Genomic DNA, 24,473 nt, shown 5'->3' with positions numbered 1-24,473 from the left:
TATTATTTCGAACCCTCAGATTTTTGTTATTACTCGTAATGTGATTTAACTTTTCATATGTAAATTATGTTATTAAAATTAATTAATAAGGTGAGAATATTATAATTAATCTTGTGTATATAAATTATAACATTCATGATACAAAATGTTCGTTAATATAAACAAAGTATCATAAGTACATTGATAATTATCACTTAGCTGAGTATTTCTGTGATATTATATCAATATAATATAATATTACAATGAATAATATAATCAATATTGTAATCCTATAAGTAATAATTGTAGTATTTGAATAAATATATTACTAAATGAGTATAAAGAGCATAAATATATTATTATCTGAATAACTAAATTATTAGTTGAATAACTATATTATAACTAGATTGAGTATCTATTTTTGGTGAGTTATTAATAGATTTGTATCAAAAGAGACTGGTTAGGTATAAATATTATTCTCAATATTTTGATTGACTAATTTACTATTAAATTATTATTAATATTGATAATAGAGAATATATCCTTCCCCATTGGTAATATTATCTGACCAAAATGTGAGAATTTTTTGAATTTTTAACATGAATGAAAAGATGGATTATAACATTAAATTTATTATTTTATATTACAATCTTAAATCAATGGAATGGTGCAGAATCTCATCCAACTTACTCAAGCACTGGTTCACCAACCTCTGGAACAGCTGCAGTCGATTCTGGATCTACTGAATCAACACCTGCAGCTACTACATTAACACATAATGGTACTGAGTCTATTTCTACAACTCCTGATGCTACTCAATCATCAGATACAGCTACTACAGTAGCTACTCCTATAGCTCTTGACCTCAATACTAGTAAAAGTACTAATGAATTTGACTACACTGATCAGAATGGTGTCGTAACATTCAAACCTAATTCTGGATATGTATTCAGCAAGGTATCTCAGGGTACAAAGATGGTTTGGGAGTCAACGAATAATGTTCATGTTACTTTGGTAAGGACTAAATCTGAAGATAATAAGAAATACCTCATTGTCCTACTGACTAATGATATGTTTAAAGTATACCAACTGGAGGGAAATGAGTGGAACGATATCACTTCTATGAGGCGTGATATTAGTAAGCTCAAGTTCCTCGGTGATACTGATACTCCGATCAAGTCGACTGATTACACAGTGAGTATTAACTATTTCTCATATGAATTCATATTCAACGATGGAGTCAAATGTAAGATGATCAAATATGGTGATCATGAGGTTTGGAAACATTCTGACGATACCAAGTTTAAGATGATAAAGAAGTTTCGACTTGGTCTTGTTACAAACAGTTTTTTTGTACTTAATGAATCTGACTCAAAACAAGTAGCCATCAAAGTATCCCTTAACCTTAACATTAGTGAGTCTACTGACCATCATAACTATACTGACCATAATGGAGTTGTTACTTATACTACTAAGGATGGATATGTTTTTAATAAGATAGTTGATGGTACTACAGGCATTTGGGAATCCAAGGATGATGTCTTTAGTTCTTTAGTAATGTCAAAAACTATAGATGATGGTAAATACCTATCCATGCTACTTCAGGATAATAGTTTCAAAGTATTCCATCTGGATGTTGGTGAGTGGAAGGATCTCACTTCAAAGAGACATGATATTACTAAACTCAAGTTCCTTCGAGAAGGTGATACTGAGATCACCAAGAATGACTTTACAGTTAGTATCGCAGATTATTCGTATAGATTCACTTTCAATTCTGGAGTCAAATGTAAGAAGATTAATTTTGGAAATGCTGAGGTTTGGAAACATTCTGATGATTCTAAGTTTGCTGAAATAATATCATTTTCACTAGGACTTGCCTCTAATAAGTTGTATGTTACCAATCTTAATGATCAGTCAAAGCAAGTAGGTATTAAGGTAACTCTTGATATCAGTAAGACTACCAGTACTGATGAGTTTGAATATAAAGATGAGAATGAAGTCGTAACATACACTCCCAAGCCTGGTAATTTGTTTGAAAAGATTGTGAAAAAAGGCCTAGTTACTAGTTCTGTAGATGTTTGGGAATCTAAAGATAATGTCTATGGTACATTGGTTAGGATTAAGGTTACCAAGGGAGTTAAATATTTGGCTATCTTTCTGGATAATAATATGTTCATATTATTCCATGAGGAGGCTGGTACTTGGCTAGATATCACCAATACCAGACCTGATGTTACTAAACTTAAATTCCTTGGTGATACTGATGTTGAACTCACTTCTTCTAATTATACAGTTACAATTAACTATTTCTCGTATGAATACACGTTTAATGATGGAATCAATTGTGTAAAGATCACATACAATAATATCCCTGTTTGGAAGCCTACTGACGACTCTAAGTTTGCAGAGATAAAGTCATTTCGACTCGGTTTTGCATCAAACAATTTCTTCGTTACCAATTCATCAGATCAGACTAAACATGTAGGTGTCAAGGTCGACCTTGACATTTCCAAGACCCAGACCACCAGTGAGTTTGACTATACTGATGAGAATGAAGTCGTTACTTACACCGTTAAGACTGGGTATGTGTTCAACAAGGTATCTCAGGGTACCACTGTTGTTTGGGTGTCTAAGGATAATGTCTTTGGTACATTAGTAATGTCGAAGTCTGTGGACAGTGTTAAATACCTGGCTGTTTTAATGACTAACAGTATGTTCAAGTTGTTCAATCACTACTATTATGAGTGGACCGAGATCACTTCCACAAAGTATGATCTCACTAAGCTGAAGTTCTTTGGTAACAATGATACTGAACTCAAGTCTTCAAACTTAGAGGTTTCCTTAGTTGATTTATCATATACTTACCAGTTTAATGATGGAGTCAACTGTAAGAAAATTATGTTAGCACATGATGATCTTTGGAAACACTCTGACGACCCTAAGTTCTCATCATTAAAGTCACTTTCACTAGATCTTTCTACAAACAAGTTCTATGTTAAGAATCAGTCTGATCAGATAAAAGAAGTAGCCATCAAAATATCCCTAGATATATTTAAGACTGAGAGTACTGATGAGTATGAGTACATAAAGGATTTAGATTTTAGGACATACACTCCTAAGCCTGGTCATCTATTTAAGAAGATATCCCATAGTACCATTGATATTTGGCAATCCAAAAATAATCTTTATGCTACATTGATCTGCATTAAGCCTGAAGGTGACTTGAAATATCTAGCTATGCTTTTTCAGGACAATATGTTCAAACTATTCCATGAGCAGGAAGATAAGCCGTGGGACAATATAACTTCTAAGAGACATGATGTCACTAAACTTAGGTTCCTTCGAGACAATGATACTGAAATTACATCATCGGACTATAAGGTTAATATTGTTGATCTATCATATACATACATATTCAATTCTGGTGTTACCTGTAAGAAGATCACATACAATAATACTCCACTGTGGTCACATACTGATGATTCCAACTTTGCTTCAATAAAGTCACTTTCACTAGATCTTGCTAAGGATAAGTTCATTATCACAAACCAGTCTGATCAGTTAAAAGAACTAGATTTCAAAACGACTCCAGAAACTCAAACTACTCCTATTACTCTGGATATCGAGAAGACTGAGACCACTGATGAATACTCTTACTCTGACCAAAATGGACTAGTTACTTTCAATCCTAAGGATAACTACGTGTTTAATAAGATTACTCAAGGCACTAAGGATATCTGGGACTCCGGTGATGACGTCTATAGTACTTTAGTAATGACTAAGGATGATGAGAATCAGAAATACCTATCCATGCTACTTAACAATAATACATTCAAACTATTCCAACTTGAGAATAATGAGTGGACCAATATCACTGCTAAGAGACATGATATTACTAGGCTCAGATTCCTTGGTGATAATGATGTTGACCTCATGTTTACAGACTATACAGTAACTTTAGTAGATCTATCATATACCTTCGTGTTCAAATCTGGTGTCAATTGTAAGAAGATCAAGCTAGGAGATGATGAGGTTTGGTCTCATAGTGATGATACTAACTATGCAGAGATAAAGTCATTTTCACTAGGTCTTCCAACAAACAAGTTCTTTGTCAAGAATTCCTCTGATCAGTCTAAGGAACTTAATGCTGTTACTGAAATACCAGACGAAGATGATGATGCTGATGATCAAGATGATGATGGTACTATAGAAGAAGACGATGATGATAAATCAGATACTACTTCTATATGTTCTGACTTCACTGAATCTACATCTGCAGATACTACACCAACTTCAGCAGTCAACAAGGTCTCTCTTGATATCAACAAAACTGAGAGTACTAATGAGTTCGACTATACTGATCAGACCGAACTAATCACATACACTCCCAAGGATAACCATGTATTCACCAAGGTATCTCAGGGTACCAAAGAAATTTGGAAATCCAAGAATAATGTTCATGTTACCTTGGTAATGATTAAGAGTGATGATAATAAGAAATTCCTAGCCATACTCCTGACTAATAATACGTTCAAACTGTTCAATTACGATAATGATAAGTGGAATGAAATCACTAAAGATAGACATGATGTTAAGAAGCTCAAGTTCTTTGGAGATAACGATGCTGAAATTACTACGTCTGACCACAAAGTTACCATTATTGACTTATCATTTACTTACATATTCAACAGTGGTGTCAAGTATAGAAAGATAAAGTTTGGAGATGTTCCTATTTGGACTCACACCGAAGATCCTGAATATGCAGATATAAAGTCACTTCAACTGGATCTTCCAACAAACAAGTTCTTTGTCACAAATACTTCTGATCAGTCAAGGCAAGTTTCCAAACCTATTATTACCAAAGTCACTCTGGATATTGAGAAAACTGAGAGTACTGATCAGTTTGACTATACTGACCGGATTGATCTAATTACATACAAATCTAAGGATAACAATCTATTTAACAAAATAACCCAGGGTACAGATGTGGTTTGGAAATCCAAAAGTAATGTTCATGGTACCTTGGTTAAGATTAAGACTCAGGAAGATGGGAAATACCTAGTCATACTACTTCAGAATAATAGTTTTGTATTACTAAAATTATCTGATATACCTTGGAAGGACGTAACCTCTGATAAGCATGATGTCACCAGACTCAAATTATTTGGTGACAATGATACTGAACTCTCCAAGACTGACTATAAGGTTACCATTAATTATCTATCCTATAAATTCACATTCAAACCTGGTGTCAAATGTAGAAAGATCACATACAATGATAATCCCCTGTGGACACACACCGATGATAAGGACTTTGAATCCTTAATGTCATTTCATCAGGATCTTCTTACAAACAAATTATATGTTATGAATTCCTCTTATCAGACAAAGGAAGTAGGTATCAAAATCACTCTTAACATCGATAAGTCTAAGGATACAGATCAGTTCAACTACTTAAAGAATGGTAATTTTAGAACATACACTCCTAAGCCAGGTTATCTATTCACCAAGATTATGAAAAAGGGATTAGTTACTAGTGGTGTTGATATCTGGGAGTCTAAAGAAGATGACCAAGCACTTAAGGCAGTACTCATTGGTTCTAAAAAAAATTCGAAATACCTATCCATTCTCATTCAGAGTGGTACATTTGTACTACTTTTTAAGTCTGGTAAAAATAAGTCTTGGGTAAATGTAACTTCTGAGAGACCAGATGTTACTAAGCTTAAGTTCCTTTTTGAGAATGATATTGAACTCTATTCATCAGATTATGATCGAATCCTGTTCGAGCCAACATATGGATACAAGTTCAATGATGGTGTCAACTGTAAGTATATCACGTATTCCGATGAATTTGTTTGGAAACACACTGATGATACTAAGTTCAAGTCCATCACTATCTTCTACCTAGATCTCATTTCTAACAAATTATTTGTTAAGAATTCCTCAAATCATAAAATGCAAGTAGGTATCAAGGTCGCCCTGGATATCGATAAGACTGAATCTACAGAAAAGTATTACTTTAATGATCAAAATGGAGTCATCACATTTAAACCTAAGCCTGGGTTTTTGTTCAACAATGTAACTCACGGTACTACTGATATTTGGGAATCCAAGCCTGGTCTTTATGGTTCCTTAGTTATGACAAAGACTGAAGATGGTGCTAGATATATTGCCATACTTATGACTAATAATGAATTTGTATTACTAAAATTATCTGGTAAGGATTTGAAGGACATAACCTCTGAGAGACCCGATCTGAAGAAACTTAAGTTCCTTGGAGATAACGATACTGAAATCACTGAATCAGACTACGATGTTACATTAGAAAATGACTCATATACCATCACATTCGATGAAGATGTCAAGTGTAAGAAGATTAAGTATGTAGATGATGACCTTTGGACTCATACTGATGATACTAACTTTTCTGATATAAAGTCATTTCAACTTGATATTTTTATGAATAGATTCTATGTTACCAATTCATCAGATAAGACTAAACAAGTTGATATAAAGGTCACTCTTGACCTAGAGAAGACTGAGACCACTGATAAGTTCGAATACATAAAGGATGGTGATTGTGAAAAATATTCTCCCAAGCCTGGATATGTTTTTAACAAGATATCTGAAGGTACCACTGGTATCTGGGAATCCAAAGATAATGTCTATGCTACCTTAGTTAGAACTAAGTCTAAGAATGGTGTTAAGTACCTAGCTCTCCTAATGACTGATGATATGTTCACAGTTTTCCAAGAAGAGGCTGGTGAGTGGCATGATATCACATCTGACAGACATGATCTTTCTAAGCTTACATTCTTTGGTGAAAACGATACTGAGATCACCAAGTCTCAATACACAGTTACTCTCCAAGATCTATCATATACGTACAAATTCAACGATGGTGTCACCTGTAGAAAGATCACATACAATAATACTCCACTGTGGACACACTCTGATGATACTGATTTTTCAGATATAAAGTCACTTTCATTGGATCTTCCAAAGAACAAATTTAGTGTAACGAATAAGTCTGATGAGAAAAAAGAAGTAGATGTAAAGGTCTCTCTGGATATTCAAAGAACTCAAAGTACTAATCAGTTTGACTATACTGATGACAATGGAGTCGTATCATTCACACCTAAATCTAGCCACGTGTTTAATAAGGTATCTGAAGGTAATACTGTTATTTGGGAATCTAGGGATGATGTCTATTGTACTTTGGTTAGGACAAAATCTGTAGATGGTGTTAGATTCCTAGCTCTTCTTCTAGAAAATAGTTTGTTCAAACTATTCCATCTCGACGGTAATAACTGGAAAGATTTAACTTCTGATAGACCCGATATTACTAACCTCAAGTTCCTTGATGACAACAATCTTGAGCTCAAGTCTTCTGACTACCAGGTTAAGTTAGTCGGCCTATCCTATACCATAAAATTCAATACCGATGTCAACTGTAAGAAGATCACATATAATGATATGCCTGTTTGGACTCACACTGACCATGCTAACTTCTCTGAGATAAAGTCACTCTCACTAGATCTTCCCAAGAATAAGTTCATTATCAAGAATTCCTCAGATCAGACAATGCAAGTAGGTGTCAAGGTATCTCTGGATATCCAGAAGACTCAGTCTACCGATCAGTTCGAATACTTTAAGGATGATGATTGTCATACATTCACACCTAAGTCTGGATATATATTTAACAAAGTATCTCATGTTACCGATCCGGTTTGGGAATCAAGTGATTGTGTATTTGGTACATTGGTTAGGACTAAGGTTTCCAAGGATGTTAAATATCTAGCCATGCTCCTCACTAATGATATGTTCAAGGTATTCCACGAGGAATCCGGTCAGTGGAAGGATATCACCTCTATGAGACGTGATGTTACTAGACTGAAGTTTATTGATGATAATGATGTTGAGATCTCTTCTTCTGATTATACAGTTAGTATTGTAGATCTATTATATAATTTCACATTCGATGATGGAGTCAAGTGTAAGATGATCACATACTGTGATGACGAAGTATGGAAACATAGTGACGATCCTAAGTTTTCAGAGATTACTAAATTTCGACTTGGACTAGTATCAAACAATTTCTTCGTCCTTAATGCATCTGAATTTAAAAAAGTAGGTATCAAGATCTGTCTGGATATCGATAAGACTGAGTCCACAGAAAAGTATTACTTTAATGATCAAAATGGACTCCTCACATTCACACCTAATTCTGGATATGTATTCAACAAGGTCACTGAGGGTACCAAAGAAATTTGGGAATCTAAGGATAATGTCTATGCTTCCATGACAATGTCAATGACTCTTGATAACAAGAAATTCCTAGCCATATTACTCACAAATAATATGTTCAAACTGTTCAATCTATATGATGGCAAATGGAAAGATATAACTCCTGATAAGTATGATGTAACTAAACTTAAATTCTATGGAGAGAATGACGCTGAACTCAAAGCATCAGACTACAATGTTTCATTAGAAAATGACTCATTTTCTTACATATTTAATGATGGAGTCAGCTGTAAGAATATCACATATTCCGATCTTGATGTGTGGACTCATACCGACGACAAGGACTACTCAGAGATAAAGTCATTTTCATTGGGACTTTCTAGTAACAAATTTAGTGTCACAAATTCCTCAGATCATTCTAAGCAGGTAGACGTAAAGGTCACTCTGAATATTGAGAAAACTCAGAGTACTGATCATTTCGACCACTCTAAGGATGATAAATTTCATACATTCACTCCTAAGTCTGATTATGTATTCAACAAGATCATAAAGAAAGGCCTAGTTACTAGTGCTGTTGATATATGGGAGTCCGGTGATGATCTCTGTGGTACCTTGGTAGTCACTAAGGATGAAAGTGGTTTATTATCCAAAAACATTCATCTTGCCATACTTCTCAAAGATAATACTTTTGTACTACTTCATAGCTCTGATAAGGGTAAGAACTGGAAGGATATAACTTCCCAGAGGTATGATATTAAGAAACTCAAGTTCTTTGATGAGAAGGATAATGAACTCAGCCAATCAGACTACGAGGTTACCTTAGTTAACTTATCCTACCAACACAAGTTCAATGATTCTGTAAATTGTAAGAATATCACATACAATGATATCACTATTTGGAAACACCCTGATGATTCTAAGTTTCAGTCAATAAAGTCACTTCATCTTGATCTTCTATCTAACAAGTTCAGTGTCATCAATTCCTCAGATCAGACTAAGGAACTTAAAGACATTACCATGGTCTCTCTTGATATTGATAAGACTCAAAGTACCAGTGAGTTTCACTTTACTGATAAGAACGGTGTCATCACTTATAGTCCCAAATCTAGCCATGTGTTCAATAAGGTATCACAGGGTACCACTGTTATTTGGGAATCCTCAAATGATATTCAATGTACTTTAGCTACCATTACGTCCAAGGATAATATTAAATACCTTTCTCTACTCCTCAAAGATAATATGTTCAAGCTGTTCAAACTGGACGGTAATGAGTGGAACGATCTCACTTCTCAGAGACATGATCCCACCAAGCTGAAGTTCCTTGGTGAAGGTGAAACTGAACTCACTCCATCTGACTTCAAGGTTACATTAGCTGGCGACTCCTATGAATACAAGTTCAAAGATTCTGTAAAGTGTATGAATATCATGTATGATAATATGCCTGTTTGGTCACATATTGACGACCAGGATTTCTCAGAAATAAGGTCATTTTCTTTGGATCTTCCAAACAACAAATTGTATGTCACAAATACTTCAGATCAGAAAAAGGAAGTAGACATAAAGCTCTCCCTTGACATTGAGAACACTCAGTCTACTACCGAGTTCGAATATACTGACGAGGATGGACTAGTCACTTTCACACCCAAGGATAGCTATGTTTTCTACAAGGTATCTCATGGTACCGTTGCTGTCTGGGAATCCAAAGGTGACGTATATGGTACTATGGTTATGACTAAGACTCTTGATGATCAGAAATACCTAGCGATACTACTCAGTGACAATATGTTCACATTATTTAATGAGGATGATAATGAGTGGAAGGATCTAACCAAAGATAGACTTGATATTACTAACCTTAAGTTCCTTGGAGATAATGATACTCCCCTAAAGCCATCAGATTTAGAGGTTACTCTCCAAGATCTCTCCTATGAATACAAGTTCAATGAAGATGCCAAGTGCAGAAAGATCAAGTATGATGATCTTGATGTTTGGACACACTCTGACGATACTAAGTTTGCTGAGATAAAGTCACTTCAACTTGATCTTCCCACCAATAAGTTCTTCGTTAAGAATTCCTCTGATGAGACAAAGCAAGTAGACATAAAGGTCACCCTTGACATTGAGAAGACTGAGAGTACTAGTGAATTTGACTTTTCTGACGATAATGGACTATTTACATACAAACCTAAGGATAACCGTGTGTTCAATAAACTTGTTGAGGGTACCAAGGATATTTGGCAATCCAAAAGTAATGTTCATGCTACATTGGTTATGTCTAAGACTCTCGACGATGTTAAATACTTGGCCATGCTACTTAGTGACAATATGTTCACACTGTTTGATCTTGAGTCTGATGGCACTTGGCACGATATCACCAGTCAGAGACTCGATATTTCCAAGTTGAAGTTCCTCGGAGAGGGTGATACTGAACTCACCAAGTCTCATTACTCAGTTAACTTATCGAACTTCTCATATACCTACAAGTTTAACACCGGTGTTGTCTGTAAGAATATCACATATGGAGATTCTGATGTTTGGAATCACAATGATGACACCAAGTTTTCAGAAATCAAGTCGTTTGCTTTGGATCTTCCTACAAACAAATTCTTTGTCACAAATCTAGATGATCAGACAAAGGATGTTGATATTAAGGTTTTACTTAACCTAGACACTAGTCACAGCACTGCTCAGTTCGACTTTGCTGATAAGAATTCTGTCATCACTTATAGTCCCAAATCAAGCCATGTATTCAGTAAGCTTGTTGATGGAGCCACTGATATCTGGGAATCCAAAACTGGTTTGTATGGTTCCTTGGTAATGTCTAAGACTGTAGATGATGGGATATATGTGTCCTTACTACTTACTGATAATACGTTTAAACTGTTCAAACTATCTGGTGGCTCTTGGGCTGATCTCACTTCTGAGAAGTATGATGTTACTAATCTAAAATTCCTCAATGAGAATGATACTGAGATCAAGTCTTCAGACTTAGAAGTTTCCTTGGTAGATTTTTCAATTTGCTATTCACTTGACAATGATTTCATGTGTCGTAAGATCATGTATGGAGATGATGAACTGTGGACACATACTGATGATGCTGAGTTTGCAGATATAAAGTCACTCTCTCTAGATCTTCCAAACAACAAGTTCAATGTCACAAATACCTCCAATAATAAAAAGGAACTTGATATCAAGGTTACTCTGGATATAGCCAACACTCATTCTACCGATGATTTTGACTTCACTGAACATAATGGTGTCACAACATTCACTCCTAAATCTGACCATGTATTCACTAAAGTCACTCAATCTGACAATCTGATCTGGGAATCCACCAATAATGTTCATGCTACCTTAGTAATGAATAAATCTGAAGATAATAAGAGATTCCTTGTGATCCTTCTGGATAATAATATGTTCAAATTGTTCCATCTTGAGAATAATGAGTGGACTGACATCACCATCCAGAAACATAATATTAATAAACTTAAGTTCTTCGGTGAGAATGATACTGAACTCTCCAAGTCTGACTTCGAAGTTACTCTACAGGACCTATCCTATGAATTCATGTTTAAAGCTGGAGTCAAATGTAAGAAGATTACATATAATGATAATCTACTGTGGACTCATACTGATGACTCTAACTACTCTGAGATAAAGTCACTTCAACTGGATCTTCCCAAGAATAAATTTAGTGTAATGAATTCCAATGATGAGACAAAGGAAGTAGACATAAAGGTAACTCTTGACCTAGAGAAGACTGAGCCTACGAATGAGTTTGAATATACTGATCATAATGATGTCGTCACATACAAACCTAAGGATAACCATGTGTTCAATAAGGTATCTCAGGGTACCACTTCTATCTGGCAATCTAGTGATGGTGTTTTTGGTACATTAGTAATGTCGAAGACTTCCAAGGATGTTAAATACCTAGCCATGTTAATGAATGATAATATGTTCAAACTGTTCAAAGAGGAGGATAATAAGTGGAATGATATCACCAGCCAGAGGTCAGATCTCATGAAACTTAAGTTCCTCGGTAATAATGATACTCCTTTAATCTTTTCTGACTTCACATTAACATTACATGACCTATCCTATACTTACACATTCAACACTGGAGTCAATTGTAGAAAGATCATGTATGGTAATAATGATGTTTGGACACATATCGACGATCCTAAGTTTGCTTCACTAAAGTCACTTTCACTAGATCTTCCAAGTAACAAATTGTATGTCACGAACACCTCAGATCAGAAAAAGGAAGTAGACATAAAGGTTTCCCTTGACATAAATGTCACTCAATCTACTGATGAGTTTGACTTTGCTGATCAGTTTGGACTAATCACATTCACTCCTAAGGATAACCATGTGTTCAGTAAGGTATCTCAGGGTTCCACGGGTATTTGGGAATCTAAGGATAGTGTCTTTGGTATTTTAGTAATGTCGAAGACTCTTGACGATAAGAAATACCTTGCAATCCTACTTACCAACCATAGTTTCAAGTTGTTCAATGAGGAATCTGGCAAGTTTAATGATATAACTCCTGATAGGTATGATATTACTAAACTTAAATTCCTTGGTGAGAATGACGCTGAGATCACCAAGTCTGATTACAAGGTTGATTTGGTAGATTTATCATATGAATACAATTTCAATGAAGATACCAAGTGTAAGAAGATCACGTACAATAATAGTGAGGTTTGGAATCATACTTACGACAAGGACTTTTCTGAATTAAAGTCAATTGCTTTGGATCTTCCTACCAACAAATTTAGTGTAACAAATACCTCGGATCAGTCACTGCCAGTAGACATAAAGGTTACTCTTAACATTCAAAGAACTGAGTCTACTGATGAGTATGACTTTAATGACCAGAGTGGACTATTTACATACAAACCTAAGGATAACTATGTATTCAATAAAGTCACTCAAGGTTCCACAGATATCTGGCAGTCCAAAAATAATCTCTATGGTACATTAGTGATGTCAAAGACTGTGGATAATGATAAATACCTAGCTCTCTTGCTCACCAATAATATGTTCTTATTATTCCATCAAGATCAGGACGGTAACTGGGCCAACATCACTGCTATGAGACATGATATCAAGAAACTTAAATTCCTTGGTGACGGTGATAATCCTCTATCAAATAGTGATTATACTGTTACAATTGTAGATTTATCGTATCAATACAAGTTCAAAGATGGAGTCAAGTGTCACACAGTGAAGCTAGGTGAAGGTGATCTATGGAAACATAGTGATGACTCTGATTTTTCGGAGATAAAGTCATTTCAACTGGATCTTCCCACCAATAAGTTCAGTGTTACAAATCTTAAAGATGAGTCAATTCAACTTTCCAAAGCTAGGGTTCCTCTGGATATCCAGAATACTCATAGTACTAATGAATGCCACTATTCCTACGATCATGATATTCATACATTCACTCCCAAGCCAAACTATGTGTTCACTAAGGTTACTCAGGGTACTACTGGCATTTGTGAATCCAAAACTGATTTTTATGGTACGTTGGCTAAGTTTAAGTCTTTGGATGAAGGGAATAAGAAATACCTCCTTGTCTTACAAGATAATAATACATTCAAACTGTTCCATGAGGTATCCGGTCAATGGCATGATATCACATCTAAGAGGCATGATCTCACCAAGCTTAAGTTCCTTCGTGATGGTAACACTGAAATCACATCATCAGACTACTCAGTTGGTATTGTTGACTATTCCTATGAATACAAGTTTAATACTGGTGTAAGGTGTAAGAAAATCAAGCTAGGAGAAGAGGAACTGTGGAAACATAGTGATGATACTGAGTTTCAGTCAATCAAGTCATTTTCACTAGATCTTCTCATGAACAAGTTCTTTATCAAGAACTCCACTGATAAGACAAAACAACTGGGTATCACTGTCAATGTTGATATCCCGAAACTTCTTAGTACTCCTAAATTTATCCTTGTTTCTCAAACTCCACAACCTGAATCTGCCCCTACTCAAACTCAAACTGCTCCAACTAGTACTACTCAAACTCCCAGTACAACTACTCAAACTCCAGAGACTCCAGAAACTCCAGAGACTAAACCAGTTACTACACCTGAAACTACTGAAGCTGAAGCTACTCCAGAGTCTACCTCTGAAACTGCCGAAGCTCCTCCTCAGACTTCTCAAACTCTACAGGCTAAGTCTACCTATGAGCCTGTTTATCAAACATTAACAGCTAAGTCTGATAATTTGTTTGATAAGGTATCTGATGGTAACACTGTTGTTTGGGAATCCAATGATGATGTCTGTGGTACCATGGTCAGTATTAAGTCTGATCGGAAAGAAATTCATTTGGCCGTACTTCTTCAGGATAATGACTTTGTACTAGTTCATAAGGATAATAAGGATGATACTTGGAAAGATGTAACTTCTGAAAGAGCCGATGTTACTAATCTTAAATTCCTTGATGATACTGATACTGAACTCTCGCCATCAGACTATACAGTTACCATTGTAGATTTATCTTATGAACATGAGTTAAAACCTGGTGTCATCTGCAAGAAAGTCACACATGGTGATGACGAGGTATGGACTCACAGTGATGACACCAACTATTCAGAGATAAAGAAACTTTCTTTGGATCTTCCTTCAAATAAGTTTAGTATCACAAATCTAGATGATCAGAAGAAGGAGCTTTCCACCACCTTTACTAGGGTCTCTGTTGAAATTAAGAAGAAAGATCCTAATCGTCAGTATGACTATTCTAAGAGTTCTAATTTTCACAAATTCACTCCTAAGGATGGTAATTTGTTCACTAAGGTATCTAAGGGATCTGATGTGGTTTGGGACTCTAAAGTCGAGTATGTTACCTTGGTCAATATTAAGACTGAACAAAATCAGAAATACCTATCCATGCTACTTCAGAACAATTCATTTGTAGTACTTCAGAAGTCAGATAATACTTGGAAGGATATAACCTCTGAGAGATATGATATCACTAAGTTGAAGTTTTTTGGTGACAATGATAATCCTCTCACCAAGAATGATTACACTACTACCATTGCAGATTGTTCCTATAGATTTAAGTTTAATGATGAAGTCATCTGTAAGACGATTAAGTATGGAGATGATGATGTTTGGAAACACAGCGAGGATACTAATTTTGAAGAAATCACTATGCTGGATCTGAATCTTACCAATAATAAGTTCAGTGTAACAAATAATCAATCTAATTCTAAAGAACTAGATTATAACGGGTCAATTACTCCAGCAGAGACTACACCAGCTGATACTTCTAAACCTAAACTAAAACTACCTAAACTTCCTGGTGCTAAGTCCCAATCTCAGACCTCATATACTAAACCTGTATCTACTCCAGCAGTATCTACCAAAAATACACTTATCTCTCTTGACATCAATTCCACTCAAAGTACCAGTGAGTTTGACTATACTGATCAAAGTGGTGTCATTACATTCACTCCCAAGGATAACCATGTGTTCAGTAAGCTTGTTGAGGGTACTAAGGTAGTTTGGGAAACTAAACCTGTTTTGTATGGTACTGAATTAATGTATATTGAGGGTGTTAAATACCTCGTTGTTCAACTTCAGGACAATACATTCAAACTATTTGTTCACTTCGCTGGTATCTGGACGGACATCACCCATAAGAGGTATGATATTACCAAACTGAAGTTCCTCGGAGAGAATGATCTTGTGCTCACCTCATCTGACTACAAGATCACTATCTTCCGTTTCTTTTATACCTTCACATTCGATGATAATGTTAAATGTAAGAAGATCATGTATGGTGAAGACGAGGTTTGGAAACACCATGATGATCCTGATTATTCAGAAATTAAGAAGTTCCAAATTGGACTTGCCTCAAACGAATCCTTTGTCTTTAATAATAAATTCAAATCTAAAAAACTGGACTATAAGCCTGAGACTACAAAATCCAAACCTAAATCAGAAACTCCAGATGAAGATGAGACTACTGATTCTAAGGCTCCGGAGACACCTCCAGTCACTGAGCCTACTCCCGTTACTCCAACGGAAGATGACACTGACACTAAACCTGTCACTATACTTACTGTTGATATTGATAAGACTCAGAGTACTGATGACTATGACTACATTTTGGAACATTGAATTTTATAAATACACTTGGAATTTATATATTCATTATGGTTTCTTATACTAAATTTTAAAACAATTCCTGAAACAACCACTACCAACTCAGAGTGCTACTCAAAGTCACTATCACACTCACAATCTCAAATAAATTCACACATATATGTCTGATCCTTTATATGGATCTAAATACTAAATGTAGTCCTCAAATTTGATATTTGGGATAAACAAACACACACACTGTAAAATAACTGTCATTACACGAACACAATATTTTAATTCACTCACTCACACACTCAACCACCTTAATGTTTTACCTAAATTATTTATTAGATTAACAGTATTGGAGATAGTTAGTTTATAAGGTTTATTAGTATAAAAGGATATTTGTGTATTATTGATTAGTCCTTTGTTAAGTGTCAGTTACTTATATATAGTTTGGTTTAGGACAACGGTTACCAAGGTGTTAATCAGATAGAGGTAGCTTTTTATCATTTAGTGTTTTATGTACTCTAGATGTTATTCAAGGTATCAGTTTCTGTTACTATTACTAGAGGTGTTAGTTTTGTAGTACTATTAATAGGTTATTAAGGTTAGATTGAGTATTTCTGTGATATTATTTTTATATAATGTAATATTACAATGAATAAAATAATTACTAAAAGTTAACCTATAGCATAAGTATTGTAGTATTTAATAAATGTATTACTATGTTGAATAACTAAATTACTATACGAATTAATAGTTTGCACTAGTTAAAATATCGATTTTAGTGAATTATTAATTTAGATTTGTATCGAAAGAGACTGGTTAGGTATAATTATTATTCTCAGTATTTTGATTGACTAATTTTTTATTAAATTTTTATTAATATTGATATTTTAGTATATATCATTCCCCATTGGTATGTTCTGATACCAAAATGTGAGAATTCTTTGAGCTATTAACATGAATGAAAAGATGGATTATAACATTAAATTTATTATTTTATATTACATTCTTAAATCAATGGAATTTTGCAGAATCTCAGACAGTAAATGGTGATTCTACAACACCAGATTCTGATGGGTCAACTCCAGTTAATTCAGTAGATCCTACTGGTACCAGTGCAGGTCAGGCAAGTCAGTCACCAATCACTGAATCACAACCAAAATCAAGTTCATCTGCAACAGATCAATCCAGTACTGAAGGTACTCCTACTGATACTACACTCACTAATCCAGTCACATCTGTTACCAAGGTCACCCTTGACCTCAATGCTACTCAATCTACAACTCAATTCGACTACACTGATGAGAACGGTCTAGTTACATTCACACCTATGTCTGGCTATGTGTTCTACAAGGTATCTCAGGGTACCAATCTGATCTGGGAGTCCAAGGGTAATATCTTTGGTTCATTGGTAAGGACTAATACTAAGGATGATGCCAAATACCTTGCCATACTCCTCAAAGATAATATGTTCAAGCTGTTCAAACTTGAGAATAATGAGTGGAACGATATCACTAGTCAGACGTCGGATATCAAGAAGTTGAAGTTCTTTGGTGACAATGATACTGAGTTAAAGTCTTCGGACTATACAGTTATCCTTATCTATCTATCTTATCAATACACATTCAAACCTGGAATCAACTGTACGAATATCAAGTATGGTGAAGATGATGTTTGGAAACATAGTGAATATACTAAATTTTCAAAAATCAAGATATTTTCATTGGGACTTATTACAAATAGTTTCTTTGTGTTTAATAATGAATTTGAATCAAAAAAACTGGATTTTAAACCAACACCCGAACCTGAAGCGAAACCAGAGACTCCAGAACCTGTCACACCTACTCCAGAACCTACACCAACTACTCCATATGAGACTAAACCTGAAACTGAAGAATCTACTAAACCTCCACAAGAACCTACTCAATCTACTGAAGAATCATCAACACATCAATCTACTCAACCTGAAACTCCTGAAGCTAAGGAATCACAGCCTGAAGCTCCAGATGATACTATTGAACCTAAGGCTACTCCTCCAACTCCTACTCCAACTCCTACTCCTACTCCTACTCCTACTCCTACTCCTACTCCTCACTCTCAACCTACTCCTAGTCCAACAACTGTTGAAGACTCCACCTACTCTGAAGATACTACTACACAAGAGACTACACCTTCACCAACGAAGGTTACTCTTGAAATTAAGAAGACAGAGTCTACCAGTGAATTTGACTATACTAATAAGAATGATGTAGTTACATACACTCCTAAGGATAACCATGTATTCAGTAAGGTCACTGATGGTATCAAGGATATCTGGGAATCCAAAAATAATCTATATGCTACTTTGGTGGTAACTAACATTTATGATGTTGAGAAATACCTAGCCCTCCTACTCCAAGATGATACCTTCGTGCTATTCAATTATGAGTCTGGCACTTGGAAAGACATAACCAATGATAGATATGATGTTTCTAAGCTTAGGTACTTTGGAGAAGATGATGCTGAGCTATCCAAGACTTCATACACAGTTAGTATTGTCGATCTATCATATACCTACATATTCAATTCTGGAGTCACCTGTAAGAAGATCATGCTAGAAGATGGTGATGTTTGGACTCATACTGATTATACTAACTTCTCAGAGATCAAGTCACTTCAGCTAGATCTTCCAAATAACAAATTCCTCATCACCAATCTCCAAGATCTAACAAAGGAAGTCTCTACCAAGGTCACCCTTGACCTCAATGCTACTGAGAGTACAGATCAGTTCCATTACTCTAAGGATGGTAATTTTAGAACATACACACCAAAGGATGACTATGTGTTCAACAAGATTGTGAAGAAAAGCAAGGTTATTTGGGAGTCCAAACCTGAAGATCATGGTCTCAAGGCAGTATTGATGGGTTCAGGTAGGAATGAGAAACATCTTGGAATACTGTTGAAGAATAACTTTTTAGTTCTTCATAAGTCTGGTAAGAATAAGCCTTGGGAAGATATCACTTCTCAGAGACATGATGTCACTAAACTCAAATTCTTTGGTGACAATGATCTTGAGCTCTCCAAGACAGACTACGAGGTTACTCTACAAGGCCTATCATATACGTACAAATTCAACGAAGATGTCAACTGTTTGAAGATCACATACAATAATAATACTCTACTGTGGACTCATACTGATTACACTAAGTTCTCAGAGATAAAGTCATTTCAGCTGGATCTTCCTAAAGACCAGTTCAGTGTCACAAATACTTCTGATCAGACAAAGGATCTTACCAAAGCAAAGAGAACGCTTGTCTCTCTTGAAATTAAGACCACTCAGAGTACTGATGACTTTGACTTTAATTATTACGATGGAGTTATTACATACACTGCTAAGGATAACCACCTGTTCACTAAGGTAACTCAGGGTACCAATGTTATCTGGGTGTCCAAGGATGGTATCCATTGTACTTTAGTAATGTCGAAGACTGTTTATGGTGTTAAATTTCTAGCCATGCTCCTGACTAATAATATGTTCATACTGTTCAAAGGGTCTGATGGCTGGCATGATGTAACTTCTAAGAGACGTGATGTTACTAAACTCAAGTTCCTCGATGAGAGTGATACTCAACTCACCAAGACTGATTACTCAGTGAGAACTGTCTTCCTTTCATTTATTTACACATTCAATGATGATGTTATCTGTAAGAAGATAAAGTTAGGAGATGACGAGGTTTGGAAACATAGTGACGATCCTGATTATTCAGAAATCAAGATATTTTCAATAGGTCTTGTATCAAACAGTTTCTATGTCTTTAATAATAAAAATAAATCTAAAAAACTAGACATCAAGGTATCATTGGACATAAATGCTAGTCAGTCTACTGATAAGTTCGATATCAGTGAACATAATTCTATCGTAACATACAGACCCAAATCTGGCTACAAACTCACTAAAGTCCTTGATGGTACCAAGGAAATCTGGCAATCCGACACTGGTAATGAATGTCCTACTGAAGTAAGGATTGGATCCTCTGACGATGCAAAATACCTTGCTCTCCTACTGGGTGATGGTACTTTTAAATTCTTCAAAAAGGAATCCGATAACTGGACCTCAATCTCAGACGATACTCTACTTAGAGAGCATATTCCTAACTTCCCTGCTAAGTCCCAAACTCAGACTTCATCTACTACTACTGAAACCATAGGTACTCCCGCTACAACAACACTTACCAAGGTGACCCTTAATCTAAATGCTACTCAATCTACTAATGAGTTTGACTTTAATGATCAGAATGGTGTCATCACATACACTCCTAAGGATAACCACGTGTTCAGTAAGGTTGTTAAGAAACCACTAATTGGTACCACTGTTATCTGGCAATCTAAAGATAATGTCTTTGGTAGATTAGTGATGTCGATGACTAAGGATGATGGTAAACATCTTGTCATCCTGCTGACTAATAATATGTTCACATTATTCAATGAGAGGAAGACAATGAGTGGACCATCACAAGTATCAAGTATGTCACCAAGCTCAAATTCCTTGGTGAAAATGATAATGAGATTAAAGCATCTGACTACAAAGTAACCATTATCTTCCTATCCTATGAATACATATTCAAAGATGATGTCAAATGTTTAAAGATCACATACAATGATACTGATGTTTGGACTCACACTGATGACCCAAACTTCTCTGATATCAAGTCATTTTCACTAGGTCTACCTTCAAATAAGTTCTTTGTCAAGAATAGCTCTGATCAGTCTAAGGAACTACCATACACTCACTCACTGATACTCAGAGTGACTCAAAGTCAGTATCACTCTCTCTCACAATCTAAATTCATACATGTTTATATCTAATCCTCAATCTGGATCTAATTACCAAATGCAGTCCTCCAATGATCATATTGTAAAATAACTGTCATACACTAACCATTGTAATTCACTCACTAACTGTCATTACACTCACTAACTATTATTCAACTCATTGTCATTACATTAACTATTTTAATTCACACACACTGTCATTCACTTTCAAATCGTTAATTTTTGTCTCAAATTTCTATTCTTTTGGATCACTCTTATTTCACTATTAGAGGTAGTCCCTTAGTTAGATACTATATTTACTAGTTAAGTAGCTAGGTATTATCTGGACTGGTACTACATTAGTTTAGTGTGGTACTTGAGTAGTACTTTAGTTACTCTTACTGTTATAGGTACTGGACCTACTCAACTAGTGTTACAACAGTGCTCTGGGTCCATTACAGACAGTACTTTGAGTAAGAGTTAGTATAGTAGTTATAGACAGCCACTTCAGTTACTTAACTACTATATACTATATAGAGTTAGTATATTAGTCTAGGTTCCTGTGTACTAATATGTTATAGAGTAGTATAGTATATTAGTCAATTAGACCTCAGCTCTAGGTACTTTTGTCAACATCAGTCTCAAGTCCGGTTCTCTGGATACCTTTGAACCATCAGTGGTACCTTAGACTAGCCTTGGTTGGTTGACCACTAGTCTTACCTGTGTGTGCAATGTTAGAATTTTGTGCAAACTGGTGCATCACCTAGAGGTAGCTCTTGTATTATCCTAGAGGTATGTTACTTGTACCTAATGTGTCATCTAGTGTGTTAGACTTGTGTGTAACTTCAGTCCTTTGGCTTAAGTATCCTTGGTATCCTGGTTGGCTGACCCAGTTACTAAGGTACCTTAAGTAATTTTTCCTTTGGGTCACCTATGTAACCTATGAGTCAACAGTAGTACCTGAGTCGCACCTAGTTGCACTATTAGAGACACTCCTAAGTGTGTGTTACTTAAGTACTAGTCCTTAACCTAGAGGTAACCCTGAGGTACCGGAGGTACCCTTGTCCAACCTTGAGTCACCTTGAGTCTCCCTTAGCTATCCCTTTGACCAACCTTGACTCACAGCTATGGGTACCCTTGAGTCTCCTTAGCTATCCCTTTGAACACCTTGAGTCCAACCTTGAGTCCAACCTTGAGTATTCCTTGAAGTATCCCTTTGACCAACCTTGAGTGTGTGTTTGACCCCACATTAACTGTTCATTGCCCGACAAGTGTGTATGATGGTAACCCCATATTTGATGGAGATTCTACCCCATAATCTAGGATTCTACCCAACAATTTAGAGATTCCACCCCATAATATTAAGATTCCACCCCACATGATGTTGATTTAACCCTAACTTTGAGGGTTTTGAAATTTGTCTATCCACTAGAGGTACCTAGTGAATAGTCCTCCACCTAGAGGTGACCTGTGTACCTTTGAGGTACCGGAGGTACCTTTGTCCAACCTTGAGTCACCCATTGAGTCACCCTAGTATCCCTTTGACCAACCTTGAGTCACTCTAGGGTATCCTTGGTCCAACCTTGAGTCACCCTTATCCAACCTTGGGTCATCAATGCAATCCTTTTGTCCAACCATGAGTCCAACGAGGGGTATCATTGAGTCCATCCTTGCTATTCCTTGAGTCTCTCTGTGAGTCTGTGTTATTAACCCCACAGAAACTGTACTTTGCCCGACAAGTGTGTATGATGCTAACCCCATATTTGATGAAGATTCCACCCCATAATTAAGGATTCTACCCAGCATTTATAGGATTCCACCCCATAATATAAAGATTCCACCCCACTTGATGTTGATTTAACCCTAACTTTGAGGGTCCTTTGTTACTAGTCCAACCTTGAGGTACCTAGTGCTAGTCCTCTAGCTAGAGGTACCCTAGCTATGCTAGAGGTGACCTGTGTACCTTTGAGGTACCGGAGGTACCTTTGTCCAACCTTGAGTCCAACCTTGAGTCTCAGCTAGTGTTCCTGAGTCTCCCTTTGACCAACCTTGTCCAACCTTGAGTCATAGCTATGAGTATGTGTTTGACCCCACATAAACTGTACTTTGCCCGACAAGTGTGTATGATGCTAACCCCATATTCATAGAAGATTCCACCCCATAATTTAGGATTCTACCCAACAATTTCAGGATTCCACCCCACTTGATGTTGATTTAACCCTAACTTTGAGGGTCCTTCGTTACTAGTCCACTAGAGTTACCTAGTAGTAGTCCTCCACCAACCCTGAGTCCAACCTTGAGTCCATCCTTGTGTATGTGTTTGACCAACCTTGAGTCCAACCTTTGAGGTACCGGAGGTACCTTGAGTCCAACCTTGAGTCTCCTTGAGTACCCTTGACCATTCTATGACTATGTGTTAATCACCCCACATAAACGGTACTTTGCCCGACAAGTGTGTATGATGCCACCCCCATATTCGGTGAGGATTCCACCCCATAATCTGAGATTCTACCCCATAATATTAGGATTCCACCCCATAATAATAGGATTCCACCCCACTTGATGTTGATTTAACCCTAACTTTGAGGGTTTTGAATTTGCCCCACAATTATTTTTAGGTATTAGGGGTTTTAGGGTTTAGGTTTTAGGGTTTAGGTTTTAGGGTTTAGGTTTTAGGTTTAGGGTTTAGGTTTTAGGGTTTAGGTTTTAGGTTTTAGGGTTTAGGGTTTAGGGTTTAGGTTTTAGGGTTTAGGGTTTTAGGTTTAGGTTTTAGGTTTTAGGGTTTAGGTTTTAGGGTTTAGGTTTTAGGTTTTAGGGTTTAGGGTTTAGGGTTTAGGGTTTAGGGTTTAGGGTTTAGGTTTTAGGTTTTAGGGTTTTAGGTTTAGGTTTTAGGTTTTAGGGTTTAGGTTTTAGGGTTTTAGGGTTTAGGTTTAGGGTTTAGGTTTTAGGGTTTAGGGTTTAGGTTTTAGGGTTTAGGTTTTAGGGTTTAGGGTTTAGGGTTTAGGGTTTAGGTTTTAGGGTTTAGGGTTTAGGGTTTAGGTTTTAGGGTTTAGGGTTTAGGGTTTAGGTTTAGGGTTTAGGGTTTAGGTTTTAGGTTTAGGGGTTTAGGTTTTAGGGTTTAGGGTTTAGGGTTTTAGGGTTTAGGGTTTAGGGTTTAGGTTTAGGGTTTAGGGTTTAGGGTTTAGGGTTTAGGGTTTAGGGTTTAGGTTTTAGGGTTTAGGGTTTAGGTTTTAGGGTTTAGGGTTTTAGGGTTTAGGTTTTAGGTTTTAGGGTTTAGGGTTTAGGGTTTAGGGTTTAGGTTTTAGGGTTTAGGGTTTAGGGTTTAGGGTTTAGGTTTTAGG

At 36.0% G+C, this 24,473-nt stretch overlaps 2 protein-coding genes across 2 annotated transcripts, besides 2 other annotated features; both read left to right on the top strand.

Annotated features, from left to right (window-relative positions):
- Positions 1–582: 582 nt before the first annotated feature.
- Positions 583–657: a sequence feature (Signal peptide predicted for TA16050 by SignalP 2.0 HMM (Signal peptide probability 0.977, signal anchor probability 0.000) with cleavage site probability 0.682 between residues 25 and 26).
- Positions 583–16,368, top strand: TA16050 (SfiI-subtelomeric fragment related protein family member, putative; the record flags this gene model as incomplete). Its single annotated transcript, XM_946666.1, has 1 exon — positions 583–16,368. The coding sequence occupies one exon, from the start codon at positions 583–585 to the stop codon at positions 16,366–16,368; it is 15,786 nt and encodes a 5,261-aa protein (XP_951759.1).
- A 934-nt stretch (positions 16,369–17,302) lies between these two features.
- Positions 17,303–17,377: a sequence feature (Signal peptide predicted for TA16055 by SignalP 2.0 HMM (Signal peptide probability 0.975, signal anchor probability 0.000) with cleavage site probability 0.696 between residues 25 and 26).
- TA16055 (SfiI-subtelomeric fragment related protein family member, putative) lies at positions 17,303–20,911 on the top strand (the record flags this gene model as incomplete). Its single annotated transcript, XM_946665.1, has 1 exon — positions 17,303–20,911. One exon carries the CDS (start codon positions 17,303–17,305, stop codon positions 20,909–20,911), a length of 3,609 nt encoding a protein of 1,202 aa, XP_951758.1.
- Positions 20,912–24,473: the final 3,562 nt, after the last annotated feature.

Source organism: Theileria annulata, chromosome 2, assembly GCF_000003225.4.
Source record: "Theileria annulata chromosome 2, complete sequence, *** SEQUENCING IN PROGRESS ***".
In the NCBI taxonomy this organism is placed as follows: Eukaryota; Apicomplexa; class Aconoidasida; order Piroplasmida; family Theileriidae; genus Theileria; species Theileria annulata.
This window is presented reverse-complemented; position numbering and strand designations above follow the sequence as displayed.